Source organism: Lactuca sativa, chromosome 2 (genome assembly GCF_002870075.4).
Source record: "Lactuca sativa cultivar Salinas chromosome 2, Lsat_Salinas_v11, whole genome shotgun sequence".
Classification (NCBI taxonomy): domain Eukaryota; kingdom Viridiplantae; phylum Streptophyta; class Magnoliopsida; order Asterales; family Asteraceae; genus Lactuca; species Lactuca sativa.
The window spans coordinates 157,437,779-157,465,628 of record NC_056624.2 but is presented as its reverse complement, the minus strand read 5'-3'; the positions used below and the strand labels follow the sequence as shown (position 1 = coordinate 157,465,628).

At 34.4% G+C, this 27,850-nt stretch overlaps 3 protein-coding genes across 6 annotated transcripts; 1 reads left to right on the top strand and 2 right to left on the bottom strand.

Moving 5' to 3' along the window:
* The first annotated feature begins 8,754 nt into the window (after positions 1-8,754).
* LOC111883419 (O-fucosyltransferase 31) lies at positions 8,755-12,144 on the top strand. Of its 2 annotated transcripts, XM_023879753.3 has the most exons (10): positions 8,755-8,973; positions 9,064-9,230; positions 9,954-10,016; positions 10,126-10,207; positions 10,281-10,351; positions 10,442-10,530; positions 10,609-10,812; positions 10,887-11,130; positions 11,207-11,632; positions 11,727-12,144. In XM_023879753.3, exons 2-10 carry the CDS (start codon positions 9,108-9,110, stop codon positions 11,952-11,954), a joined length of 1,530 nt encoding a protein of 509 aa, XP_023735521.1. In that variant the 5' UTR covers positions 8,755-8,973; positions 9,064-9,107; the 3' UTR covers positions 11,955-12,144. The 2 variants fall into 2 exon arrangements, with proteins under 2 accessions (XP_023735521.1, XP_042755162.1); XM_042899228.2 differs by having other exon boundaries at positions 8,755-9,230.
* Positions 12,145-14,329: 2,185 nt separating this feature from the next.
* Positions 14,330-18,936, bottom strand: LOC111883379 (mechanosensitive ion channel protein 2, chloroplastic). 2 transcript variants are annotated; one of them, XM_052768469.1, is made up of 14 exons: positions 18,773-18,936; positions 18,073-18,251; positions 17,921-17,980; positions 17,667-17,824; positions 17,453-17,567; positions 17,265-17,362; positions 17,068-17,181; positions 16,928-16,988; positions 16,678-16,827; positions 16,434-16,544; positions 16,182-16,349; positions 15,989-16,102; positions 15,839-15,895; positions 14,330-15,064 (listed from the first exon to the last, which is right to left on the bottom strand). In XM_052768469.1, the coding sequence occupies exons 2-14, from the start codon at positions 18,151-18,153 to the stop codon at positions 14,471-14,473; spliced, it is 1,881 nt and encodes a 626-aa protein (XP_052624429.1). In that variant the 5' UTR covers positions 18,154-18,251; positions 18,773-18,936; the 3' UTR covers positions 14,330-14,470. The 2 variants fall into 2 exon arrangements, with proteins under 2 accessions (XP_052624429.1, XP_052624430.1); XM_052768470.1 differs by lacking the exon at positions 18,773-18,936 and adding an exon at positions 18,349-18,741.
* A 4,028-nt stretch (positions 18,937-22,964) lies between these two features.
* On the bottom strand, positions 22,965-25,873 carry LOC111883477 (uncharacterized protein At4g38062). Of its 2 annotated transcripts, none has more exons than XM_023879802.3 (2): positions 25,717-25,873; positions 22,965-25,103 (listed from the first exon to the last, which is right to left on the bottom strand). In XM_023879802.3, the coding sequence occupies exon 2, from the start codon at positions 25,080-25,082 to the stop codon at positions 23,097-23,099; it is 1,986 nt and encodes a 661-aa protein (XP_023735570.1). In that variant the 5' UTR covers positions 25,083-25,103; positions 25,717-25,873; the 3' UTR covers positions 22,965-23,096. The 2 variants fall into 2 exon arrangements, with proteins under 2 accessions (XP_023735570.1, XP_042755161.1); XM_042899227.2 differs by having other exon boundaries at positions 22,965-25,113; positions 25,717-25,868.
* Positions 25,874-27,850: the final 1,977 nt, after the last annotated feature.

Sequence of the window (27,850 nt, the reverse complement as noted above, 5' to 3'; positions counted from 1 at the left end):
TAGTCCATGAGACTGCCGAGAAGTTGAAGGTGATTAGGGAAAGAATGTTAGCAGCCCAGGATCGTCAGAAGAGCTATGCTGACAAGAAAAGACGACCGATAACCTTCGAGGTTGGGGATTCCGTTCTGCTTAAAGTCTCACCATGGAAGGGACTTATAAGATTTGGGAAACGAGGAAAGTTGAGTCCAAGGTTTATTGGACCGTTCAAAGTTCTTCAGAAGATTGGGAACCAAGCTTACAAGCTGGAATTGCCCGAAGAACTCAATGGTATTCATAACACTTTCCATGTGTGTTATTTGAGGAAATTCACGGGAGATGTTCCCGACATAATTCCAATCTCAGAGTTAAGGATGGATGAGAATAAAAGGCTGATTGAAGAGCCTGAGGCAATTGTTGACCGTAAGACTAAGAAGTTACGACGCAAGATGGTCGACTTGGTGCTAGTCCGATGGAAACATTCGAATGGGCCGAATCTCACTTGGGAAACAGAGGATGACATGATGAGTCGCTATCCACATCTGTTTGCTGATGCATGATTCCGGGACGGAATCATCCTAAGGGGGAGAGAATTGTAACGCCCGGGTTTCAGGGCTAAGCATTTTTGTCAATGTAATAGTCTAGGTCAACTCTTTTAACTCTTTTGAAGTAATAAAGACGAAATATTTGAGTATTATGTGTATTTATGTGCTTATAATTTAATTATAAATGTATAATTAATAAATAATAAAAATAAGCGTCAAAATTAAAGTATGAGATAATCCCGATATCTCTACATAAAGTTGTATATTATGTCTCAAGGTTTCCGTGCATATAAGGAACGCCGAAATCCGAGTTATAACGAAGAAGTTATGACCCGTCGAAGTTTTACGGCAAAACCGGCACGGCACCGGGAAGCGTAAATAGTGAATTTACGATAGAGCGAGATTTAGCCTTAGCGATCTAAACGAAAGTCGTAGAATATGTTAAACTAAGAACGTCGATAAAAAGAACGCCCAAATCTGACTTCGTATGAAGAAGTTATGATTTTTCGAAGTTTCGGAATAGCAGTGTACAGCCCGAAACTCGAACTTTAGTTCGAGTGGTTTTTGGCTTACGCGACCTAAATGAGAGTTGAAGATCTCATTAATAGGAACTCAACGGCAAAAAGATGGACGAAAACGGAGTTCGTATGAAGGAGTTACGAATTCTTCGCGGTCATTTAACAGCCTAAAGGCCTCCTACTGTTAAATTTGAGATCGGTCGAGAATTAGCCGACGGAGTCTAAATGAAAGTTGTAGATCTTGATTTTACCTACGCGTGGATATAAAGAACGTCGAAAACGGAGCTCGTATGCGAGAGTTATGATTTTTCTAAGTTCGAAGGCTGACACGCGATAGGGGGTGACGTGGCACCACCAGAATTGGACACGTGGCACCACCAGAAGGCCACCACATGGACCAACTCGGCGAGTAGGTCCCCCCTACTCGGCGAGTAGACCAGTCAGCACCCCTATAAATAGAGGTGCCGGGCATTCACTTCTCTTCACACCTCTCCAACTTTCTTTCTCTCTCTACACTCTCTCTCTAAGCCTCCTTAAGCCCCCTAAAGCCTAGGTAAACCCCCTAGCACCCGAAGGAAGCCCCGAGGCTCCCGGAGTTCCGAGAAAAGAGCCTTTCGGCTCGGGAACGCTGCTCCAGCGAAGCCCGGTTTTCGAGAAAACCCGCTGTAAGTGAGCTATACCTACCCTAACTTTAGTTTAGCTTATGTTTTAATATAGTAACGTTATTAGGAACTTATAATAAGTACTTGGGCTATTATTATGAGTATTATTAACGCTTAATAATACTCGGACTAATTAATTTGTTGCGGTTATCGTTAAACTAAACCCTAATGGTACCGATACTAGGTTTCATCGAAGGAATATTGTTTTGAGAGTATCGAAGCGTCGTCCGAGTGCTGAGTCACCACCTTTCAGGTGAGTGCATAGTTACTTTCAACTTACACATAGATATGAAGTATTTTATATAAATTACGTGCTATGTGTACATATTATTTGAATACTTGCTATCTATGCTAGATGAACGTTGTTATACATGTTTTCAATGATTTAAACTGTATATGTATTTTATATCTACGAAAATGTTGGGGTAAAACATGGGTAGATGCAATAGGTGATGTGTGATAAAATGATGAGAGGCCTCGATGTTGATGTTGTTGTTTCTGTCATCTAGCGGAGTATGGATGACGACCACGGACTCTTCTAGACAGTCCAGTGGAACACTAGCAGGCTCGCAACCTGTAGGTGTTTGTGAACGATGTGTTCACCGGTGTACTCCATCCCCCACATGGTTGCCTTTAGGACATTTATTGCTAAGGAATCCCCTTAGCAGTAGTGTCCGTCCCGATGATGATCCTTAGGCTAGGTCCCTTATGATAGGTGTTTAGGGACGTAAAGTGAGGATAACGGGAACGGGTAATCGGGTTATTGTTGATTGATGAAATTAATAAACTTATTTATTGTGGGTTGAAAACCCTATGTGCTCACCAGGCTCCCAAGCCTGACCCACTCAGTTTTATGTATTACAGGTAGTGGCGCATGAGCATAGATGTGATGTTTTGGACGAGGGATTACGGATATAGGCCTGTAGATATGGAATAATGTAGTAAGACTTATATTGTACTGTTTATGCTTTTGATCTGTACGAACATGACATCCCAAGTCTTTTAATGAAATACATTTCTATGGAAATGCTTTTGATAAATCTTTATCATATTTTGTTTTGGGACAAATTCCGCAACACTTTCATTTAAAATGTAACTCTGATTTTTAAACAAAGCATAAACAAACCGGTCTTTTCTGGCCGTGATTTTGGGGATGTCTCATGAAGGAGTGTTGTTGAAGACATCTTTGAAGATTAAGAGGCTTGGAGCAAGGGGCTTTGCAAGGCTTTGGCTTATTCTTCTGTTGGAGTCTTCTCTTGAGGTAATGATTCGTTGTTTGAGCTATTATCCATCTAGATCTATCATTTGTGGGATTTTTGGGAGTATATCTAGTGCTATCTTGAGTGTGGAGGTTGGATCTGAGGTTGCTACCTCAGATCTAGTGTAGTGATGATCCAAAAGAGCGTAAAGTCCCTGTTCAAGAGTTGTTGATGAAGCCTTTTATTCCCAAACACTAGCCCTAGAGTGTATTATGCTTAGATCTCCTTGGATTCACGTAAAGTTTGCCACTTTACATGATGGATGGCTTGTATAAGTGTAGATCTATGGATTGGAGACTCTGCATGGCTTGGAAAGCCTCTATATGGGTTAAGAGCTAGGGGTACTCGGCGAGCCACATTGGTGTACTCGGCGAGTTGCTTGAAGATAGGCAGCAACTCGACGAGTTGGTTGAAGATAGCCTTGGACTCGACGAGTCTGTTCTTGGACTCGGCGAGTCTGGTCGTGAGGTCTTAACCTCTCCTGGTTGAGCTGTGAATCGGTAAGTCAAGGGATAACTCAGTGAGTTGAGTGCGATTAGACTCATAGTTGTGGGACTCGGCGAGTCTTGGGGCGACTCGGAGATTTGAGTCGTGTTATGGGAGTTTCAGAGCATAGGGACTCGACGAGTCAGCGGGGTGACTCGGCGAGTAGAGATAGTCTTGTGTTGGCTAGTTGTCTTCCAGGGGTATTTTGGTATTTATTGATTTCAGTGTTTTGGTTGTTGATCAGTGGTGAAGTTCGTGTCAGAGGTTGGAGCAGCGTGATCTTTTCTCTTCAGTCGGCAGTTGCGAGGTGAGTTATCCTCACTATATCGACAGGGTCTACGGCACCAAGGCCGGCCCTTTATCGGATTGTAATCTGGGTATTGTTGTTATGTTTTGCTTGCTAAGTTTGCATCTTGGTAGTTAGGATGGTATATGTTAGAGACCTGGTTAAGGTCGGTATCCTGGTATATAGGATGATGGTATGTTCGTGACCGATTAGGTCGGTATCCTGGTTAGGATGATGTTATGTTATGTGATCTGCTAGATCGGTTTGATTGGATGTGAATTGTTATATGATTGAATGTTTATGTGCACATGGTTGTTGAACTAGGGTTGGGTTGAGGCGGGTCCAGCTTTGTGCTGTAGGCCACTATACCCAGGGAGGGCCGGATATTCCGAAGGCCCAACGAGCGGTCTGGATAGGCTGTAGGCCCAACGAGGGTGGACCAGACGTGCCGATGCTCGGAGAGTGGACCAGGCCGACTGAAGGCCCGGTGCGGGCGGACCAGTCATATTGTAGACTCAGAGAGTGGACCAGGTGGGTTGAAGGCCTGGTGCGGGCGGACCAACCACACTGCAGAATCAATGGATATGGCTAGACTCGGAGGGTGAACCAGGTGGACTGAAGGCCCGGTGCGGCGAACCAGTCACACAGTAGACCCGAAGTGCATGGTTGTTCTGTGTTCTGTTATGATATAGCATGTTATGTGTATGGTATATGTGGTTAGTATTTTGGGGGTATCTCACTAAGCTTTCGGGCTTACAGTTCTGGTTTAATGTTTTCAGGTACTTCAGGAGACCGTGGCAAGGCAAAGGTGTGATCGTACCGCTCCTCATGATTATGTTTTATGATATGATTCTGGGAAGACTCTGATAATAATTGTACTGAAAACCTTTTTGTAATAACTTAATGAAACTGGGTTGTTTTAGAAAAGTTTAAATTGGTTGGAATTTTTAGAGCGTTACAGCGGACGTTACAACATACCCCACAACATAATGTGGTTGTGGAAAGGAAGCACAAACATTTACTTGAAACCGCTAGAGCACTGATGTTTGAAGCCAATTTACCCAAAAGATTTTGAGGAGAGTATATTTTGAAAACCACTTTCATTATCAATCGATTGCCCTTAAAAGTCATCGGTAACATAACACCTTATGAGATTCTATTTAATCAAAACAAAATTATGATTATATGAAGGTTTTTGGCTGTCTCACCTAGTATAGAAGCACCTTTACCAAAAGAGATAAGTTTGAAATAAGGGGGAGACCAGGAGTGTTCTTGGGATACCCACAAGGAACAAAATGTTACAAAATTTACGACATGGAAGACAAGAAGATAATTGTGTAAAGAGATGCAAGGTTCTATGAAAACAAGTTCCCTTTTGACAAATTGACCCATACAAACGATTAGACAGACCCTTTTGACTCATAGGTTGAACTGGCCCAATATGATGATCCAGGTGAGAGTTTCGAACCTAACAACCCTACCACAAATAGTCAGCAAAGAGCTGACAAAAACTTGGACCACAATACCATCCATGAAAGCCAAAATCACGACACAAATAACCCGACTTCGAACCAATCAGACGACACGAATAACGTTACCGAAGACGAAACATTTTAATCTTTGAATCAACATGAAAGACACAAATGACATCGATCTCAACTAAAACACCTTGATGATTTCGTTGTAAAATTTCCCCCCTTCGGTTGACAATACAAGAACTCCACTACCTCAAGCTTCCTCGATGGTACACTCTCTATCAAATTTTCTTTCATATAATCTTTTCACTGACTCGCACAAAGCATTTTTAGCGGCCATCAGTTCCACTGATGAGCCAAAACTCTTTCATCAATCAGTAAAAGATGAATGATGGGAAGAGGGTATGAGGAAATAAATACGAGCTCTTAAAGAGAATGGAAGATGAACACTCGAAACCTTACCCAATGGAAAACATTTCATTGAATTCAAGTGGGCTTACAAAGTAAAGTACAAGCCTAATAGGGAATTTGAAATATATAAAGCACGCCTCGTCGCAAATGAGTTCACACAAATCGAAGGAGTAGATTACCATGAAACCCTTGTTCCTGTCTCCAAACTGGACAAGGTTCGAGTTCTTTTGGTTGAGGCTACCAAAAACAATTGGTTAATTCACCAACTTGATGTGAACAACATGTTCTTACATGGTGCTTTGGCTGAAGAAGTTTATATGAAAAACCGACAAGGTTTTGCTAAGGAAGGGGAAACGAAAGTTTGTAGGTTGAGAAAATCTATTTATGGCCTAAAACAAGCTTCATGAAATTGATATAAAAAATTCATTAAAGCTCTTCTTGCCCTTGGATTCAATCAATCCAAAGTTGATCACTCATTGTTCATTCATCAGCAGAAAGGAAGCATTGTAGCAACTCTCATCTATGTCGACGATGTCATATTAGTTGGCAATGACATCACCAAAATGCAGCATGATAAAACAAAACTCAATGACAGATTCAACATCAAAGATCTCAGAAAACTCAAGTATTTTCTTGGAGTAGAAGTGGCTCGCACTTCTGAAGGTATAGTCTTAAATCAAAGAAAATATATATTGGGCTTTCTTGTTGATTGTGGTTTTGAGGGATGCATGCTAAGATCTTTTCCCATGGAGCAAAATCACAAGTTAGATAAAAGTAACAATTACCCAAAGGTGGATGCCAGTCGTTACTGTCGCATAGTTGGTCATCTTCTATACTTGCAAGTTATTCGACCAGATATTGCCTACTCGATTAACATCTTGTCCTAGTTTGTTGCTGACCCTAGACAGCCACACATGGATACTATTCACCGGGTTCTCCGTTACTTGAAATCTACACATGGTCGAGGTGTGTTGATGTTGCGAACAAGAGGTCATAATCTCAATACTTATTGTGACTCGGAGTGGCTTGGATGTCTTTATACACAACATTCCAGAACTCGATCCATTCTTCTTCTTGGTGGGCCCCCATCTCTTGGAAAACAAAGAAACATTTTGTCGTTTCTCTTTCGTCTGTTGAAGCAGAGTATCGTTCTATGGCTTCCACTGTTAGTGAAGTTCTCTAGGTCAAATGGCTTCTTCAAGAACTCAACATTGCTTCTGCTGGACCGACCCCACTATTTTGTGATAATTAGACTGCTCGTCACATTGCAAATAACCATGTTTTTCATAAACGCATAAACGGACCAAACACATTGAACTGGATTGTTTTTTTTTTGTTCGTGAATGTGTCGACTCCAAAGAGATTCATCCGTGCCACATTGACTCCAACATGCAGATTGCTGATCTAAAACAAAAGGGTTAGGAGATCAACAACTTTGTTTCTTACTTGACAAGTTGGGCTCTCATGATCTCTATGCTCCAACTCGAGGGTGAGTATTGGATTTTACACATTAATTTATTATTATTTCCGTATCTTGTGGCTTGAGTTTAAGACATTCTGTTTTTATCTCTTTGCTTGCATTTAACCCATTTTGTTTCCATAGCTGAATCTTCTAGGCAATGTGTTTAGTTTTTAGAAACCATGAATTGTGGTTACACGTATTTTAATGTATCAAAAGATTGCATAATGCAAAGTCATGGCATGATAGTAGGAATGAGTGTAAATTGATCAAACCAAGCGACCATGCAAAGTAATCACACAACCGTGTACTCCTTGATCAACACACACGACTTTGTAAGATACACAACTTTGCAGGAAAGAAGACACGGTTGTCTACCTCCTGACATAAAAACAAAAAGTACTATCTCAACTTTCATGACTTTGCATAGGAATTACCATTGATGCTTATGTGTGTACTATGAGTAACTTTGTTGACCATCTCATTAAAAAAGTCAAGTCATGGGGAAATATTTATTTCACTCTATTATTAGTTTGGAAACGTTGTTGTGAAGTCAAGCGAATATATTATATATATAGGCTAGGAGACGGATTCCTTCGGTTTTTAGTAAGTATTTTTTTTTAATAAGTTTGTCACTCCAAATTGAATATATAAACTCCTATTCTTTATCTTTTGACCATCCATGTTAAGTTAGAGTTAGTGTTCGGCGGTTTAGATGTTTAGATGATAATAGTATGTGAGAAATGTTGTGTGTAACTGATTTAATCAACATTTTAAAGAACAATTTCAACTTTATTAAACAAAATCAAAGGATTTATCCATGGGGTTCATGTATAATTGGGTCTAATTGTAATATGATGATGAATTTAGTATTATTGATGATGGGTATAGATTTCATTAATATATAATAATTGAGTACGAAATAAGAACAAATACATGGCTAAAGAATATATATTTTAAATATTCTCAATGATTTTAGTCCCAACAATGATAGCTTAACGATTGGGACATATATAAGTTTCAAACTTTGCTAAAGAATGTATTTTTTAAATATTGTAAATGCTTTGTGATCTACTCACCACAGTTCTATAACAAGTTGTTTTTAGGATGCGATTTACCCATTTTTATAGCTAATATATTAAATATGTAATTTATCTGTTTTTTCATAATTCATTATACAGTTTACTATATCTTCTGTATCCCAAATCATTGAATATTCCAACTTTTATATTCTATATTTTGAATAAATGCATTAGATTTTTTTTTTTTTTTTTAATTCCATATTAATGATTAACAATTATATGTATTTGGTTAAACTTATTTGTCAAGTTATTATTCCCTTTTCAAACAAAAAGTATTCTTCTTCATTATAAAAAATGTTGGCACTTATTTCTTGGTATTAGCAGTGTACAGTGTACTCATTTACCAATTATTATGATATACTATAATATATAATAAAATATTTAAATCTATATACCATTAAAAATATTCCAACTATAAACCTCAGCTTTTCAAATAAAAAAAAAACTATATATTATTAAATGGTACCAAAATTGGTATAAACATTTTAAATGTGGGAGGTTGGATCGGATAAGTTGGTTAAAAAATGGATGTATTCTAATAAATTCCATCAAATATTTAATGCTAAAATTTTCCATTTGATGACACGTAAATCATATCAAACGGTGGCTTTTTTCATCTCCTGATCTTTCAAGAAAACGACACACACACTCTCTCTCACACACACTGCAAATCAATTCGTTGCAGCTACTCTATTGTACCATGTGAATGTGTGAGAGAAAGATTGGTTCTGCCATGTGAGATGATTTAAAGCTTCAACTCATGGACCCAATAACACATCTCTCTTCATTTACATCTCACTTATTATGATTTAAGGTTCTGGTTTTTGCCCCAATACTCAAAAGGGTTTCGCCTCTTCTTCCTCTTCTTCTCCTTCTTCTTCATCTTCTTGTTCTTGATTTACAGCACCACCGAACGACCACCGCTTTCCGGCTTTTTACGGCGGCAGGATGAAGCTCCACAACTCCCGTCGCCGCTTCCGGTCACTTTGTGGCCTGTTAGTGATTCTTTTGCCTGCCTTGTTCGCTTCTCTTTTCGCTCAATTTGGTTACGCTTCGCCTTCGGTTCTTTCGGTGAGATTCTTTTTCGCAATTTTAATCGAACATTGTTATTTAGATTCAGTTTCTTGTGTGTAAAGTGCATTATCAGGTGGGGTGTTTTTTAGATTTTTATTTTTTCTGTCAATAAAGTTTAGCTGGTTTTGGTAAAGAGAAATTTCTCCATGATTGTGAAATAAAAGATGGATCTTTTGTTGTCTTGCTAACATTTGTTTTTATTTTATTGTTACTTTTGGCCTTTGGGTGTGATTCCTTTCTTGAAATAACATAATTACACTTTGTGAAGATTCATATAAACTAGATTCCTCTGAATTAAACATTTAAAAGATGTCTAATAGATGAAATGGGGAATGCATGTTTGGGTCAATCATGCAAATGGAACCGAAATATCTTGACCTATTTGTGTCTTTTAATCTAATAAAGAAAGATGAAGTCTTTTTGAGATTGAGGAAATCGAAATTCAAAGTTTATGGTTTTGAGGCAAATAAAGGCATCTACACAACCAAATGTTCCATGATTGAAAATATAATAACTATCTAATCTTTTCATGCAATTGTGTACTTGTAGATTCATTTGCTCTAAATGTAATACTATCATCGATAAATAAAAGCATGAGCAAATGAATAATCCTTTTGGGGCTTCTAGTAGATTATCATGTGGTAAAATTTCTATCCCTTCATTGTGGATTACCATTAGTGTTTGCAACTATCTCATGCTTCTTCAAACACTTTTATGTAGGATTCAAGTGTTCCAAAGTTGAGGCACTCACGTTTACTCAAGAGTGCATTACAACACCAAACTGTGAGTCTGTTAAGTCGTTCTTTCTGTATTAAGTCAAAAAGAAACTTTCATATATAGCTTACTAGATTAAGTCATTATTTTATATTCACTTTCTTTGTTTTTTGTATAGTTGAATGAACAACAATCGGATCTTTGGACACCTTTAGCTAACCAAGGATGGAAACCTTGTATCAATTCTACTTCCTCTTCTTGTAAGTAATGTAAATTTATAACTTTTTTTTAATGTTCAAATAACATTCTAATGGTTTCATGTCTAATTTAAAGCATCGATACCCGAATCTTCCGGATACATCCAAGTATTCCTTGATGGTGGATTAAACCAACAAAGGATGGGGGTACGTTACATAAATATCAAACCAAAAAATTCCATAAAAGAACATTTTTTTATAAAAAACTATTAATTTTCCTATTATTTCTTTGATTAGATTTGTGATGCAGTTGCTGTAGCCAAAATACTCAATGCCACTCTTGTAATTCCATATCTTGAAGTGAATCCCGTTTGGAAAGACACAAGGTTCTTACTTTTTACAATTTACATTTTCGTACTTAATAATATTATAATCTTTAATCTAATTCATATGCTTATTTGCAGTTCTTTCGAGGATATTTTTGATGTGGATCACTTTATGAATGTATTAAAGAATGATATATCAATAGTTAGGGAATTGCCTGATGAATACACATGGAGCACAAGGGAATATTACGCTTCTGCCATTAGATCCACACGAGTTAAAAACGCACCTCTTCATGCTTCTGCAAATTGGTATCTTGAAAACGTGTCTCCTGTGTTAGAAAGGTTCGAATACATACATATCTTTTAATACATTCGATTTTCCATATCATCTAAAACCCTAATTTTACCTTTTTTAGCTATGGAATTGCTGCAATTTCCCCGTTTTCCCATCGGCTAGCTTTCAACAACATGTCCAATGACATCCAACGGTTGAGATGCAAAGTCAACTTTCAAGCATTGACTTTCGTTCCTCATGTTAGAAATCTTGGAGATACGCTAGTTAATCGCCTTCGATACCCTAACCACCTTCAACAAGTAGTCGACACAAAGGGCAAAAAAGGAATAGGAAAGTTCGTTGCTTTACACCTTCGGTTTGACAAGGTACATAATACATTGACCCTAAAAAGTCAAACTCAAAGTACATTTGCCATTTTTGGTTATAATTTTGGAGTTTTAGGATATGGCGGCCCACTCTGCGTGTGACTTTGGCGGAGGAAAGGCGGAGAAGGTGGCTCTGGCTAGATACCGCAAGGCGATTTGGCAAGGACGCGTGTTGAATTCTCGATTTACAGATGAGGAATTGAGGAATCAAGGTCGTTGCCCTTTGACCCCTGAAGAAATTGGTTTGTTGTTGGTGGCTTTAGGGTTCGATAACAATACGCGCTTATACCTAGCTTCCCACAAGGTATATGGCGGCGAAGGGCGGATCTCCGCCTTACGGAAGCTATTTCCACAAATCGAAGACAAAAAGAGCCTCGCCACGTCAGCAGAAAGGGCGCAAATTACAGGGAAAGCTTCTTTATCGGCTGCGGTTGATTACTATGTCAGCATGCATAGTGACATTTTTGTTTCGGCTTCTCCTGGAAATATGCACAATGCAATGGTAGAGAAAAAAACATTTGGGACCAAAATTGCAAAAATTAGATATACCCAGGGACGAAAAATGTAACTTACTCTAAATCTTGAATTTTTGACAGGTGGGACATCGTGCATACCTGAATTTGAAGACGATAAGGCCAAATATGGCGTTATTGGGGCAGATTTTTATGAATAAGAGCATGAGTTGGGTGGATTTTCAAGAAGCAGTGGTGGAAGGACAAAAAAATAGGTTAGGGGAGATTAAGGTAAGGAAAGAGAAACAGTCGATTTACACGTATCCTGTTCCTGATTGTGTGTGTATCAACAAGGTTGAAAATGATGAGTGACATCATCGTTTCATTTGTGTTGTGTAGTTTGTAATGACTGAAATAAGTTGGTGGTGGTTGTTTGATGTGATTGTGAAGTATGTTGTAGTTGTAGAAAGTAGTGTCTAAGTGTGGCATTGTTGTTGTAGGTATTATTACAAGGATGGATGATAATATATGATTATAATGAGTAGTGTATTGCATTTGTATATTGTTTGATCATGTTTTGAGAGATTGGAGTTGTTTATAGTTACAATTTGATAAAGGTATATGCGATATTTTGTGATGAATAAAATGAGGTGGAGAAAAATGTTAGAAAAATGGGAATTGTAGACAAATAATCAGTTACATGATCTTTTTGAATGTGAGGTGATATTTACATTTTATGTTTTTATTCATATATTTTGAAAATAATATATTTTGACTTCTATACCTTTCATTTCAAATGAAGAGTGGGGATGTAATGAGGGTATAAATGTCAAAACATCTTTTATTTTAAATGGATAAATAAAAACATAAGTGGAAATATCAAATCCCTAAATGAATAGAGTAAACAAGATGGTCCTGTGAAATTGAATCTTACAATAAATATTTTATCAGCTTTCCAACGGTAAAAAAAATCAATATAGAAACAAGCCAAAAGAAAGAAAATAAAAAAGGGAAAAGGAAGCAACGGTCACAAAAGGCAAATGAAAAAGGAAGTAAATTAAGATAATAATATAATAAGTGATGAGTAAAGAAAAGCTTTGTAGTCTATAAAGGCTTTCTTGTCTTGTTATCTTTCTTTGAATGCTTTTCGCTTTTCACTACAAAAATAAAAGTTAATTGTTTTATTATATGTTTGCAGTGTGCTTGCACATATGTTAAAGCCACGTCCTACTTTAACATAAGACTATATTCATGGTTAGAGATAAATTATTTGTTTAATGTTTAATTATGAATCCAAGTTGATGTTGTTTTTTAAAATATAGATGTGAGGAGTTCAAACTAAATTAAGTTTCGATTTTAACCAACCTAACATATAACATAATTCGGTTGGATTAGTTTTTATTTTTATAATTCGGTTTTCAAAAGTGATATTAAAAAAAAACATATAACTTTAACATTTAACATTATAGAAACTTGATTTATCAAACTTAAAATCCACAAATTATTCATTATATGCCATCTTAGTGAACTAAAAAATAATAATAAAACAAATGACTTAACCGTGAATCAAAATTTATATTAATTAAGAGTTTTTCTTTTTTTTATTTAGGACATGCTTTCTAATTTAATTTTAAAACTATTATAATAGATTAACAAATAACTAAATATACATTACAAAAACTATAAATAAATAATTGTTATTTGATTTGTTTTGATTATTCGGTTTTTGTATGTTAACTAAAACCAAATTGAAATCTAAAATAATAATTTGACTTTTGTCAAAACCAATTTAAATACCTTAATCAAATAGTTCAATCAAAATTGTCGAATTAGACAATTCGATTTTAAAGATACAGACTTAGTTTTATTACATAGTAACTTGTTATTTTATTTATATTTATATAGGTAGCTTTAATACGTAGTTTATAAAGAAAAAGCTCTTAAATCACATTCGAGTTTTGAGGATTTTTTTTTTTTTAATATTTGCATTTTTTAGTAGTTGTATATAATTTAGTAAGGTGTGTAGAAGATATAGTAAATAACTTACTGACCCATGTTCAAATCCTAACACTACTCAGTCCTTGTGGTCATGAAGATCCGCCTACAGTGACTCCAAAGCATAGAACATAACCTCATGTTTGCAGCGGGATATTAGTTGGTGCGCGAAAGCTGACCCGAATTCCCTTTCTAAAAAGAAAAAAAAACTTAGATTTTCTTTATATAGAGTGCCAATTTGCAGATTAGTGTTCCAAACAAGATGGTTTTTTTAGCACGAGCAAACAAATCACTCTGAAATTTAATTTTGTTTATGTTTTCATAAACTTGCATCATAGTAATTCTCTATTGGTTTGTCATATATATTCTCAATTTTAAATGCCATCTTAACCATAAAAAAACTATATCTTCATACCATTAAAATAGTAAAAACTGTCTTATAAGAAATGTTTATGTCGAATCATAGTTGACTTTTATGTTGATTCTTATATCAAACTTTTGTTTCATCTTATGCTTAAATATGTTAGATAATGTATTATTTGACATAACAAAAATTAAAAATATCCAAACATGCCCTAAAGGAATCCGAAAATATATATATATATATATATATATATATATATATATATATATATATATATATATATATATATATATATATATATATATATATATATATATATATATATATATATATATATATATATATATATATATATATATTGTTTGTATTTATATTTAGCATGCCTAAATAAAGCGAAAAATGAAGCATCCAACGTATTCACATAACACTGCATCACAATTCAATGAAATATAAATCAAAAACCTATCCATCACCCCCAATTATAAAACCTCAGGAGTGGAGTCAACTAGATTAACTTGTTTACTTCTTATCAACCACCCGTAGAGCCAGGGGTATTTCCGTCTTTCTTATCCTTGGTACTCGCGGTTTTAGTAAGCTCCTTGACTTCACCACCACTCTCCATTTCTTCATCTTCAATAGGAAGAGTTCTCTTGGATCCATCCAAAGCAACACCAAGTACAATATTCTCTTCCATTGCATTCGAACCAACCCTTGACCCCTTTTGTTCTGTTACACTTGATGATGACGTGGCATCTGAATTAGGCTTCTTATCTGTTACAGACACTTCTTTATTAATGTTCTTAACATTAACATTAACATCAGCAGCTACTGGTGGTGGTGTGTCTTTGGTTTTGGAGTCGGGTGTCTTGGTGTTGGTGTTTGACTTGACCGAAGAAGACTTGGTTTGACTTTTTGACTTGTCTTCTGTGTTGACTTTGTAGTTGGGTTCCATCAAGAGCAAGGGGCGGTTGGAAGGGCCCCGCCCACGGGTGAAGGCTGAGTCAGCAAAGGGGAAGCCGTCCAGGTCAGCATCGTTGTATATCTTTTGAACTGTACGGATTGGAGTTGCAAGTCGGGCCCGGTGGTGACTAATCACTCTCAGAAGATCCAACAAGATCCCTTCCTGTTTTTCGTACCATTTCATATCACAAAAATAGAGTGAATTACAACTTTGGTCCCTGCGTTTGCCATGTTTTTTCAGGTTTGGTCCCAAAAGAAATCTGTTTGCTATTCTGGTCCTTGTTTTGATGTTCCATAACAATTTTGGTCCCATGATCGTTGAATTTAGAGTAAATTACATTTCCGGTCCCTGGGAATACCTGATGTTTGCGATTTGGTCCTTATTTAAGTTTTTGTAATGTTTTTTTATCCTGGTTCGAAGTAAACCAACTATTTTTGGTCCCCGAGTTTAGCTGGTTTTTACAACATTGGTCCACAAAAATAGTCATTTTACTTGAAACAGGGACCAAAAATGTTACAAAAACCTCAAATAAGGACCAAATTTGAAAAAAAAAAAACTTTTTGGAAGCAATATTGAAAAAATCAGCTATACTTAGGGACCGAAAATGTAATTTACTCTTGAATTTAACTACTCAGCTTTTAATTTTTTAAAATGACCATTTTGCCCTTGGACCAAAACTGGGAAAAAAACAGTAAACCATAGAGACCAATATTATAAATCTCTCTTAATTTTATTATCAACCTATTTTCTAAATTATAACGTATTCAATTTCAACTTGTCTTGATAAATATAAGTTTTAAAGCTATTTTACATGCAAAATGACCATTTTGTCCTTGGCCCACATCACTTTTAGTTCCTTTTTTTTTTTTTTTAATTTTGTAGATACTAATGTTCTTGATACGAATTTATTATGAATATAAATTTTTATAATATTACCTTTACACATAAGTACTCTTCAAAATGAGAAGTTTTCACAAAGCATGATATCAGAATCTGCACAACAGAGCCATTAAAATAAGTAAAAATGGAAACAAATCAAAAAGCACATTGCTTGCTATTAAATATAAAATAAGATTTAACACCAACCAAAAGAGCTTGATTTTCAGGATCAACATTTTCCAGAAATACCCTCCTATGCAATCTTTGCTGTTCTACTTGAGGATTCTTTGCCAATACTTTTCGCATATCAGCCACAATACTCTGTAATTAACAGTTAAATCTTAAAACTTTGGTGTAATAAAATAAAATATATAAAAGTTTTATAGTTTATATAACTTACATTAATCTTGTTGACATCTAAATGACTAATAGCTAAATGAGTTTTAATTCGCCAATGAGTCTTTTGAGTCATATTTCTCACAACATTCATAGTAAACTTATGGTTTGGAATGTGAATAGCTTCACGATCTTCACCTCTTATAACTGTAGGAGACCACCATCCAACATGCTGCAATTTCAAATTTTTAAAAAAATAAGTATACAAATATATAAAAGTTTTTATATTTTTTATCATTAATAAAAAGAAACAAACCTCTACAGTTCCAGAAACTTCATAGCCTTCAATCTTTGCTTTAATCCACTCATTCACAACAAATGGCCTTGTTGCATGAATCATTGCACTTGACAGAAAATTCGTGAAGATCTAGATATATATATATATATATATATATATATATATATATATATATATATATATATATATATATATAAAGATTAACTTAATTAAATATTTAAATATTTGATTAAAGATTTGAGAAATAGGAAAATATTTACACCTCACGCCCAGCAAGTGTCAATAAAACTGTCCCAAGGCCTCCTGCAGTAAGCCATTTTTGAGTAGAAAAACCGAGCAACTCCATGAAAAGTGATACAGCAGCAACCCATACACCTGTGTATACAGCTTTTCCAGCAAATTGAAACCCCATCTGTGAAAAAACAATAATTAAATTTAAAAGTTACTAAAAAGATTATTATATGTGTAGAAAGAGGAAGGAAACTGAAAATCAGAAAATGAGAAAATCGTACGTTTCTTGTATCAGTAGCATCATTTTTCTCCAGTAAAAAGTTTTGTGTTTGTTGAATTGCACTGCATAGATGATTTAAAGATAAAGTATTAGTTATATGAATAAATTATAGTCAAAACATTTTTATAACTCATTACTCACCTGGATAAACAGTAAGCAAGTGCAAGAACAGTTGACAATGATTTCACAAAAGTTAAGAGGCGTTTTATAACAATTTGGCTAGCTTCTGATGGAAGAACAATTGGATCCAATGCACTGAAAGAAAGTTAGATGTTATTAGTTTGAAATTAGAGTCAAGAATTTCAAAATCATCCCCTAATTTATTATAAGTTTTAAACCTGCAAATAAGCATTGCCCCTGTCCATAGCAACAAAGGCTGAAGGTATGAGGTCATGACAAAATTTGTGCTACTCTTTCCCCAACTCCCATCACTTTTCTGAAGAAAGAAATGTGAATACAATGTTAACAAAAAGGGAAAGAAAAAGGGGAAGAAAAAATGAGATGGAGATGAGAAAAAGACACAAACATGGAGAAAGATGTTTCTGCTTTGTCTCATTAGTGGCCCAAGACCCCATACAGCAAAAACAACAATTCCCACTGCTGGAAGCAGCTTGAGTATAATAGGTTTACCTTGCAAAGCACTGAAAGAAGTTTTCATCAATGTTCATATTGATAATATCTGAATGTTCAAGAACATGTAGTTTTTGAAAAAAAAAAAAAAAGAGAGACTAAGATCTCACCTTGACAAGGCTAGAGCAGTGTTCTTGATTGCAGAAGCCCCAAAAGATTGGGTTGGATTCAGAACACAATTGCATTTCAATAGATTGAATCTGTTAGGAGCAGTGGTTAATGGTTTCTGTAATTGAATAGAAAGCTTGATGCTCAGGGAATCGTGTTGCTGAAAGAAAGAGATTAAAGAGTTATTACTTATTTTTGTGATTTATGTAAGTAAATTTTCACTTCTAGATTCTATTCATGATGAAAAGAACCATACTGAAGCAAGTGATGAGAGACTGGAGGGTAGTGTATGTAATTTGGTACTTCTAGGTATGCCCTGTTGAGTACACATGACATTTTGTGAAAGATGTTATTAGCTTTGAGAAGGGTTAATATGATTATTGGAAATAAAGGAGAATAGATTCATACCTGAAACTGCTTGTTGTAGTGCTGATTCTTGCAAATTCCCCATTTGTGAGAAAAATTCAAAGAACCAGTCATAGCCATCATCTGATGAGGATGCAGTTACCAACATTCAGCATAAGATAAGAATGGAACTCAACATTCAACAAACTGCTTTGGCTTCCACCAAGCCTTTAGAAAGAGACCTAAAAATTTAGGAATTAGGAGCAATGTCAATATGGAATGCATCAAAATGCGAAGTACAAAAATGAAGTTTACATTCGAAAAACAAACAAACAAAACCTTGTAACGCATCAACGATTCACCATTTGAGACAACTAGATATTCAAACTGGCAATAATTCATCAATTTTCTCAGTGACGGATTATTCGCAGACTTAATAAGTAAGTATCATATAGAAAACAGGACTAGGATCTCGATTAGACACAAAGAAACCTCTCGAACCCTAAAGTACCAATTGTTTATATTTTTGGGATTACTTTTTTCTAGAAAGCAATCACAAATTGATGACGGTGGAAGAAATAATAACATTGAAAGACGTTTGCTTAGTAATAGCTCGATAGCATCCATATACACATCGAATTATGTAAACAATAAGTCGAAATTTAGGGAAACGCTGAGGTGTTATTGATTCATTGAGGGAAGAATTTGAGAGTAAAATCAGGAAAGCATTAACAAACTACATTAATAAGAGGAAAGTGATAACCTCTACAGCAAGAAATCAGAGCAATATTGGCTGGTTATCCAAAGAAGAGAGGAACGATGGTTGTTTTTCCCGAAGGACGTGCGCCTTTTTCCTTCGTCGTCAACTTTGAAGCTCCTTCGTCTTTTAGCCCTCCCTTTCTTCCAAAATTTATTTGCTGATTCACGTGTGAGTTGTGACAACTTCTTAGAACATCTTTATTTTAGTCAAAAATTACGTTTTGTCCCAAAATAGTTATCAAAATGGTAGGCCATTAAAATCGTCTACTATTTTGCTTAAATTGTCTACCATTTCGAGTTATGTATTTAAAGATTTTTTTGTTTCATTTTTGCAAAACAAAATCTTAGATCATAAAATGGTCTACGGTATCCTCTAAGTTGCATAATATATCCCAAACCATAGACTATAAATCCTAAACCATAAACCATAAATGGTCTACTGTTTCAGCCATGGTCTACGGTTTTGGTGTTATTTTTTTCTTTTTGGGTATTTAACTACTATTTGGTAGAAGTTGACTAATAATTCATGAATTTTGACTATTATATACTACAATGAGTATCTTTTTTAGATAAAGGTTAATGTTTTTGATCTTGTTTTCTCTCAAAATTATAGTATAAGTTGTGAGTATTTCGTATTGCTTATCATGACGGAAGATGATAATTTGTTATTTCCCAACTATCATATGTATGGCCACCGGGATATATTCTGAGAATGTTTTGCTACGGTGTTAAATTTTACGAAAGCACCACATTCGCTGAATTTGTTCATTTGGTGAAAGGTATTCCCGATGAATCAAAACTCAGTTTGTCTTATCAACATCCTGAGCAAGTGTATTATTGTGCTATTTGTAACATCCCAAAACCAAAATAAAAATTTTCATTTTATAAAGCATTTTCACAAAAAAAAAAAAAAAAAAAAAGAAAAGAAAAGAAAAGACAAGACAAGGTCGTCAAGTATTGTTTTCAAGTCAAAAATCCATAGAACCAAAGTAAAAAAAAGTGTAACATTCGTAATTTGGTATGTTTTCCTTTTATCCCTTAATGCAAAATCTTTACCTTTTTGGTCTCTAGGTAGTACGCGGGGAGTACTCTATGAGTACGCTTAGCATACTAGCTCTTTTCTGGATGCAGGATTCATCCACGTACGTGGGGCGTACATAAAGTACGCATGGCGTACGTGGTGCATGGGCAAACCCTAATTTTTAGGGTTTTGCACCATATTTAAGCAACATATACCACCTTTGGACATTCTATTGATCTACCTCCATCACTCTTTACCACCGCAGAGAGAGAGAGAGAGAGAGAGAGAGAGAGAGAGAGAGAGAGAGAGAGAGAGGGAGGGAGGGAGGGAGGGAGGGAGGGAGGGAGGGAGGGAGGGATTTTATTTTTTGTTTTTTATTTTAATTATTTAAGTACCAAAATAAATAAAGAAAATAGTAAAATGAAATGAAAAGGGCAAAATCGACTTTTTCAAGTGTATCATGGACCAAAGACCCAGAAAAACCTTGATTTTGGACCTTCAATACAAGTTGAAAACTTTTTGAATCTTATCCAAAGTTTTTTGAATACTACAGGGACCAATCTTGTAGTTTTGTCTTTTTTTTTTGTTCATATGAGCTTTGAAGGTTAGTTTTAGTGTTAATATACTATGAATTTTGAATGCTTGGACATGGAAGAAAGTATTTTTTTTTTTTTACTGGTAGATGATCCATTTTGTTGGTATGTTGCAAGAGAATTTGCTGGAAACATGGAACTAAGCTCAAGTCTGATTCTAATATATTCTCTATAGGTGAAATCGAAGGTCATGGATTGAGTTTTGTTTTGTACTTCAAGATTTCTGATGATAATTAGTTGAATGAACTTTCATCCCAATTTCAAGGCAATTTAAGGCTAATATTGTTTATTCTAATACAATCCTTAAAAAATATTGTATATGTAGATGAGGAGCTTGATTGATTGAGGGGCAATGTGACAAAGGTCTCTATCGGATGGATTTGGCAACAACAAAAAAAAAAAGTTGTCATGTTTCCGTTTGACATAAAAGATTAGGACACACTTCTGAAGCAAAGTTACATCAAGTAGATTTTTTTAGCTAAATTTACATTTGAATTGAAGAATAAAGTTTGTGACTCATGTGTAAAAGAAATATATACTCGTTTACCTTTTTTCAATAACTCTATTAAATCTAGTGAGTGCTTTGATGTTTTACATTACGACATATAGGGAAGCTATTGTACACCATCTTTATCTGGAGCACGTTACTTTCTCACAATTGTTAATGACTTTAGTAGAGCAGTATGGGTATTTCTTATTAAACACAAATATGAAGCAAACAATTGTGTAATAGATTTTTACAATATGGCCAAAACACAGTTTGGAAAGAGCATAAATAAAATAAAGAGTGACAATGGAGATGAGTTCACATTCATCTCAATGATTGATTTTTATGCTCAACAAAGGACCATACTTGAAAGCTCATGCCCTCATACTCCACAACAAAATGGGGTGGGGGTAGAAAGAAAACATAGGCATTTGCTTAAAACAACAAGAACGTTAGAAATTTGAGGCAAACTTGCCAACCAAGTTATGAGGATAATGCATCATGAAGGCTGCCTACATAATAAATAGATTACCTTCCAAGGTAATAGGGTCTAAAACGCCTTATGAAATCTTATTCGGAAAAGTACCCGGCTATGAGCATATGAGGGTATTTGGTTGTCTCTTATATGTGAGAAACACGGAAACAAAGGGAGATACGTTCGAAGTACGGGGGACCATTGGATACCCGCAAGGCCAAAAAGGTTACAAAGTATTCGACGCCGACAACAACAAGATTATCACTTCAAGAGATGTTAGATTTGTTGAATATGTCTTCCCTTTCACAACAGGGGCCAAGAAGAATAAAGATGAGGATGATAATTTATGTAACTAAACATATTATGACGACATAGTTGCAAACGATATTCTAAAGAAAGAACATAAAGAAAAATTAGAAAGGACATTGTTATTTATTGCATTTAACTAAGTAATTTTTGGCTTCGGTTACAAAGTATTGAAAGTATGATGCTTTAATAATATTTTTTTTTGAAAATATATTGCTATTCTTGGTGATAATAATTTCTAACATTTTTATAAAATTCTTATGATTATTATGTATTTTTAGTATATTGGTAATTTAATATATTGAGTTCATAATTGCAAAAGAGTTTGATTTGTTGCTTCCGTTCTTTATTACATTGTGTAAATCCTTCGGTATTGATTTATTCCTTCATATTCAGTTGGAGGTTAGGAAGATGAACTTGCTTACTATAATAAAGTCTTGGAAGATGAAATTTTCAACAATTTTGCTTGGAATGAGGTATATTTTTGGCATATGATTGAAGCCCAAACAATCTAACATTACAATGGTTTACCCTTGTGTTTAAGAGTGATTCTAAATAACAAATGACCCTTTATTTTAGGCATGTTATTAAGAAAGTGTAAATAAGTATTTATTTGATATAAATCCATTGCTTGTTGTTTTGCAGAGGTACACTATTATCACCGGATTGGAAGCCGAAAAGTGTACTAGAGCTTCTGAGGTTAGTTACACTATGAATAATTCAAAGAGAGAAACCCATGGATATATCTTCATGTTCTCTTTAAATCCAACATGCAACCATTTATAACAAATCCCAAAGTCTCAACGGTTTCCCTAAAAGTCAAATGTGTGTTATTTGTTTGTTGGCAAGTGTTGCCAAGTTGTTTAATTAGATGGAAAACAAGTTCTATGCAAAATTTGTTAATATAATAGCCATAACAAGACTATATGTAAAAAAAGGACAACCAAAACCTAAACTAAAAGTGAAAAAGAGACAAAAGATAAGTACACTTCACTTTCCTTAGCATTAATTTAGAGTACAACTAACATAATTATATTGAAAGAATGTTGAGGAGAATACTAAAGTGTATGTTGAATGGCATGTGGAGTTTGAAACATATTTTGAACACTTGTTTAATTTGTGTCAATTTTGATGGTTGTTATATGTCACTTTTGTTAATCAAAATTTCTCTTTCAATATTATCAGTTTGTATGTAAAATCTCAAACACAATCAACGACATAAATGCAGAATTAGAGATGAGAATTATCAAGGAATGATCAAATCAAGAACACAATAAGAAGATACAAAACATTCAAGATTTCATTGAGAAAGAATTGAAAAAATAGCCTTCTCATTAAATCTTTAGTTATGTTATTTTTAGCAAATGGATTCATACAAATTACAAACAAAAGAATCAAAAAGAATAAAAACAAAATACATTGTTATATGTAAAAAGAAAAAAAAAATTAACTGTTGAGAGCTCTCAACGGTGACCGAAGATCATGACCACTTTCCACCATAGTCCTCCTTTTAGGAGACTGAAACACATTTGTGTTTTCTTTCACAGGGTCAAAACGGTCTTTTTCATCATCAAAACTCCTCACTATACTTCTCAAAGTCCCCATCATTTGTCCATCTTCTCTTGATAACTTATTAATCCTTTCAGAAACACCTCCAATAATCTCCATCAACTTTTCTTTCTCTAAAAATATCTTCTCTAAATCTTTTTCCATTTCCACAATCATCAAATCCCTTAATTCCACTTCAATCTCCTTCATCACCACACTTGTTCTTATCTTCTCCCAAGCTTCATGAAAAACATTCACCTCACTTTGCATCTTTGATAATTGAGAAGAAAAACAAACACTCGAATCATTAAATTCTTCCTCCAAAGATTCCATAATCTTTTGAAGATTCTTAATCCTCTCATCTTTCTCTTCTACAATCTTATCAAGACTTTGTTTTTCTTTACTAAATCTCAAAAGGGTATCCATTTCCATTTTTTTCTTTGATTCTTCAAGTTGTTGTTCAAGATCATTGATTCTTTTACCCTTTTCTTCATTTTCTTCTTTTAGGTTTACTTCAATGGCGACTTGAGATAATAAAGAAGCTTCCACTTCGCGTCTCATTTGATGGTTGACTTCTAAGTTGACTTTTAGATTTTCAGCAATCGATTTCCATATCTGGAGCTCAAATTCAACTTCATTTACTTCACAACATTTCTCAGCTACTTCCTCATTTGCCATATCTAACAAATCGCATACTTTCTTCATCTCTTTTTTCAATGACTCCATTTCTGCATCTTGTTCTTTCATACTTTCTTGAAATTTAACAAGATCATGAATCTTTGACTTGGCCTCCAAAAGGGTTGACTTTAATGCCACTATCATGACTTCAGACTCTTCTTTCTCCATTGTTGACTTGAACATTAAAGAGTTATAATCATCTAACTCTTTTGTAATCTTCATCAAATGTGAATCTTTCTTTTCTATCTCTTTTCTGCAAGAATTCAAGTCTGAAACAACTTTTTCCATTTGAGATCTCCATTCAGCTTCTTTGACTTCAATTTGACCAGAACATTTACTATGAATCTGTTCCAAAGTCTTAAGCTTTTTTTGAAGCTTTGCAATAGAAGATGAGTTACTCGCTTCTTGAATTTGATTCTTTCTTTGATTCTTTTCATGAGCAAGATCTTGATTGGATGCCTCTAATCGTCTTTTTAGATCTTCTGAAAGTGTGATTTGAGAATCTAACTTTGTTTCCAATGTGGATATTTCATCAAAAAAAGAACTTTTTTCCATATCCCATTCTTTTTCCTTTATGCGAAGTTTATCTCTAAGTTTTTCATGGGCTTCTTCTAAGTGCTTAAACTGTTCATTCTTCCATTTAATCTGTTCTTCAAGCTTCACTTTTTCCTCTTCCAGCTTTTCAAACATATCTCCTCTTTCTCTCATTTGTTTAGAAGCTTTAGCCACTTTGCTTTCACTTGCACATTTCTTCTGTGAAACAGACACAATCCCTTCTTTCAGAACCTCAATCTTGTCCATAAAATCACGGTTTTTTTGCTCTAGATCTGAGATTTTCATATTGGCTTCATCTAATGAAGAAAGAAGGTTGATTTTCTCCTCTTCGGTTTCCTGGAGTTTTGAATTGAAATCAATACGAAGCTTCTCATTGGTAGAAGTGAAACTCTTGATGATATTCTCTTTATCTTTAAGTTTTGATTGGAGTTCTTTGAGTGATTGATTTGCAGCATGGATTTCATCTGTCTTTGCTTCTACTTCCTGTGATTGTTGCTCGAGTTTCAGATTGAGTTCTTGGATTCTTTTGATTTGATCATCATGTGATCTTTTCAAGCTGTTACACAGATTGGATTTCACATGATATTCTGACCTGAGCTTTTCAATTTCAGCTTTTGCCTTATCTAACTCTTCATAAACTTTTTCAGTCATGTTCACTGTTTTGTATATAACCTGTGACAAACTAGTATATCATTAGGAGAATCACAGGAGAAAATGGAAAATCAATATTGGCCAAAAGTCATCATAAAATTAGCAATATGAAGCTTCCAATACTCTTATCACATTTGTCATGAACACTAAACTAACAGAGTCATTGAAAGCATAAGATACTAAATTCATCACAATTTCAAGATATTAGTCCAATTTCAGAGGCACTATTTGACTTTCGAGTTCAAAACCTACCCTCATTTTGGATATAAAATGGGAACTAAAGAACTAATTACCATGTTATGAACAATCGAACTAACATTTCACAAGTGAAGAGGTCCCAAAAGCCTGGATATGACGATTTGGGCAAGATCGGTTTTGTTTACATCACAAAATGATGACTATATTAAAATCTAACATCATATTTGGATACCTAGACATGTTTAAACTGAAATATATATAAAACCCTGTGTCAAATTTCAAATTGGAATGCTAAAGGTTCGAATATAGAAATATTTCACCCCTCACCTGAATTCAATCGATTACAGCAACCACATAAAGAATACGAACAAATTAATGGCTTAGGGTTTTGATAATTTGTTTGTGGAATGAGAGAGAAGGGGAAACAAAAGTGTACCTGGTGTTCGGAGTCAAGATTAACCCATTAACAACAGAGCGACAATCGAGAGATTGTTGAATGTGATCGGTTTATTGAAGCGAGTTAGGAGTTCTACGAGTGGAAAAAAAAAAATGGGGGAGGAAATCTTGTTGCAGGTAGCCGTTGTAACTGAACTCTGAACCATACCTTATTTTAAATTGTTCCCAACTAAGTTACCGTTTACCTTCCGTACGGCGTCGTTTATTAGTTTTATTTCTTATCTCCACTTTTTTGTACTGCCCCATAAAAAAATAAAAAAGTAAACTCATCATTGGGTTTCTTAGTTATTTAAATAATATATATAAGTAATAAATATATAAGTAATTTTATTTAATATATAACCGAACGGGGCGAAGCAAATAAAAAAAAAATTAGGTTCTTTCTCAATTTAACATGAGGAAAAAGAATACAAATGAGGAAAAATGCTTAGGAAAAAAATAGAATATAACATAAATATCCAAATGACATTTTATTTTTAAAAGCAAAAAAAAAAAAATTGAAAATGTGAGGGTGGGCCTTGGTCTACCCTAGTCCTAGGGTGTTTCCGTCCTTGTAATAGAAAATCATTAAAATAAATATGATATTGTACCAATGACCTTGTCTCATTTCATTTTTTTTTTTCTTCTAAATATCAGACGGATAAAAATAATCAAATTTGCCTAACTAGTAAAAAACCCCCGAACTACGTTACGAGTTTGAAACAGGTTAATGTGTCGGGAAACTGTAACATGCAAGTTTTATGATTGATGATTTGTTTTTATGCTAATTATTGGTTGTTTTGTAAAATGTTGGGGCAAAATAGGCAAAGAAATGTGAGCAAAAGTAGATAAATGTGGATAACTAAGCAAATTGAGATAAAAAAAAAAACAGAAAAGACAGATGAGTCAGCCACATGATCGGAAGTTAACAAATGTTGGGGCAAAAAGGCAAAACAGAAAATTTTATTATTTTAGGGACTAAAATTGTCAAAACAGACAAAGAAATATGACAAAAATCTAAAACATAAAAGCTTTACTATTCCTAAGACAATTAGGAACTAGTAATAAAATATAATATTTATCTTGACATTTTACGAATTTATACACAACTCTCATTCCATAAGAATCGACATTTTAAAATTCTTTGGCTCACAAAAATATTTGATGAAATCTGACATTTTGTTACAACCTAAAAAAGAATTGTTTCCATGGGAAACGAATTTGTTGTCTTATATATACAAAAACAAACATCAAAAATTCCAACATCAAAAATAAAATAAAATTGAAAGATGATTAAATATAATCTCACATTACCTATTAATATATATCTTTGTTACCAAATCAACAATCCTTGAAATGTTTGTTTAAGAAGAGACAAACCCTTATATTAAAATGGGATATGATATGGGCATGTATATGTTGACAGTAATGTCTAAAAAAGAACGAGAGTGATTGTGTTACAAGTGATATTCACCGTGTGCAAATAATAACTTGTAAATGAGAGAAATAAGGTGAAAGTAATCAGAGTGTAAGACATAGAAACGAGTAAATAATAATACAACCATACACATCCAAGCACTTGGGGAAACAAAGGAACTAAGTCAATGTGAGCAGTAAAACAATATATGAATAAATCAAACACATCCAAGCACCTACAAAAGGAGTAAGTCAATGTCAGTAGTAAACCAAAACATGAATAAATCAATGTATATATGAGCAATAAGCATATATGAACAATAAAGATGATAAAACAAACAATACAATGTGATAATGCTACCTATCTATCTTGATGTTTAGCTTCATTACATTCATATCTTTCTATCTAAGGTCATGTCAAAGGAAAGAACAAGATCCTACATGTCAATCCTCATGCTATCTTCTCAATTCCTTCTAGGATGTCATCTCCTCCTTTTACCTTCCATACTGTTGATGATGGTAATTTTATTTAATGATGGTAATTTTCTTTGGACATGTCTATACCACCTCAATCTTCTGTCCCTCCCTTCAGTGTATGGTGATTGTGCCACTTCCAAGGAGTTTCTTAAGAATGTGAAGCTATAAGAGGTTTTATTTATATAATAATTGTAAAGATGTTCGTTTTAACTTGTAAAAATAGCATTCAACTTGATGTGATA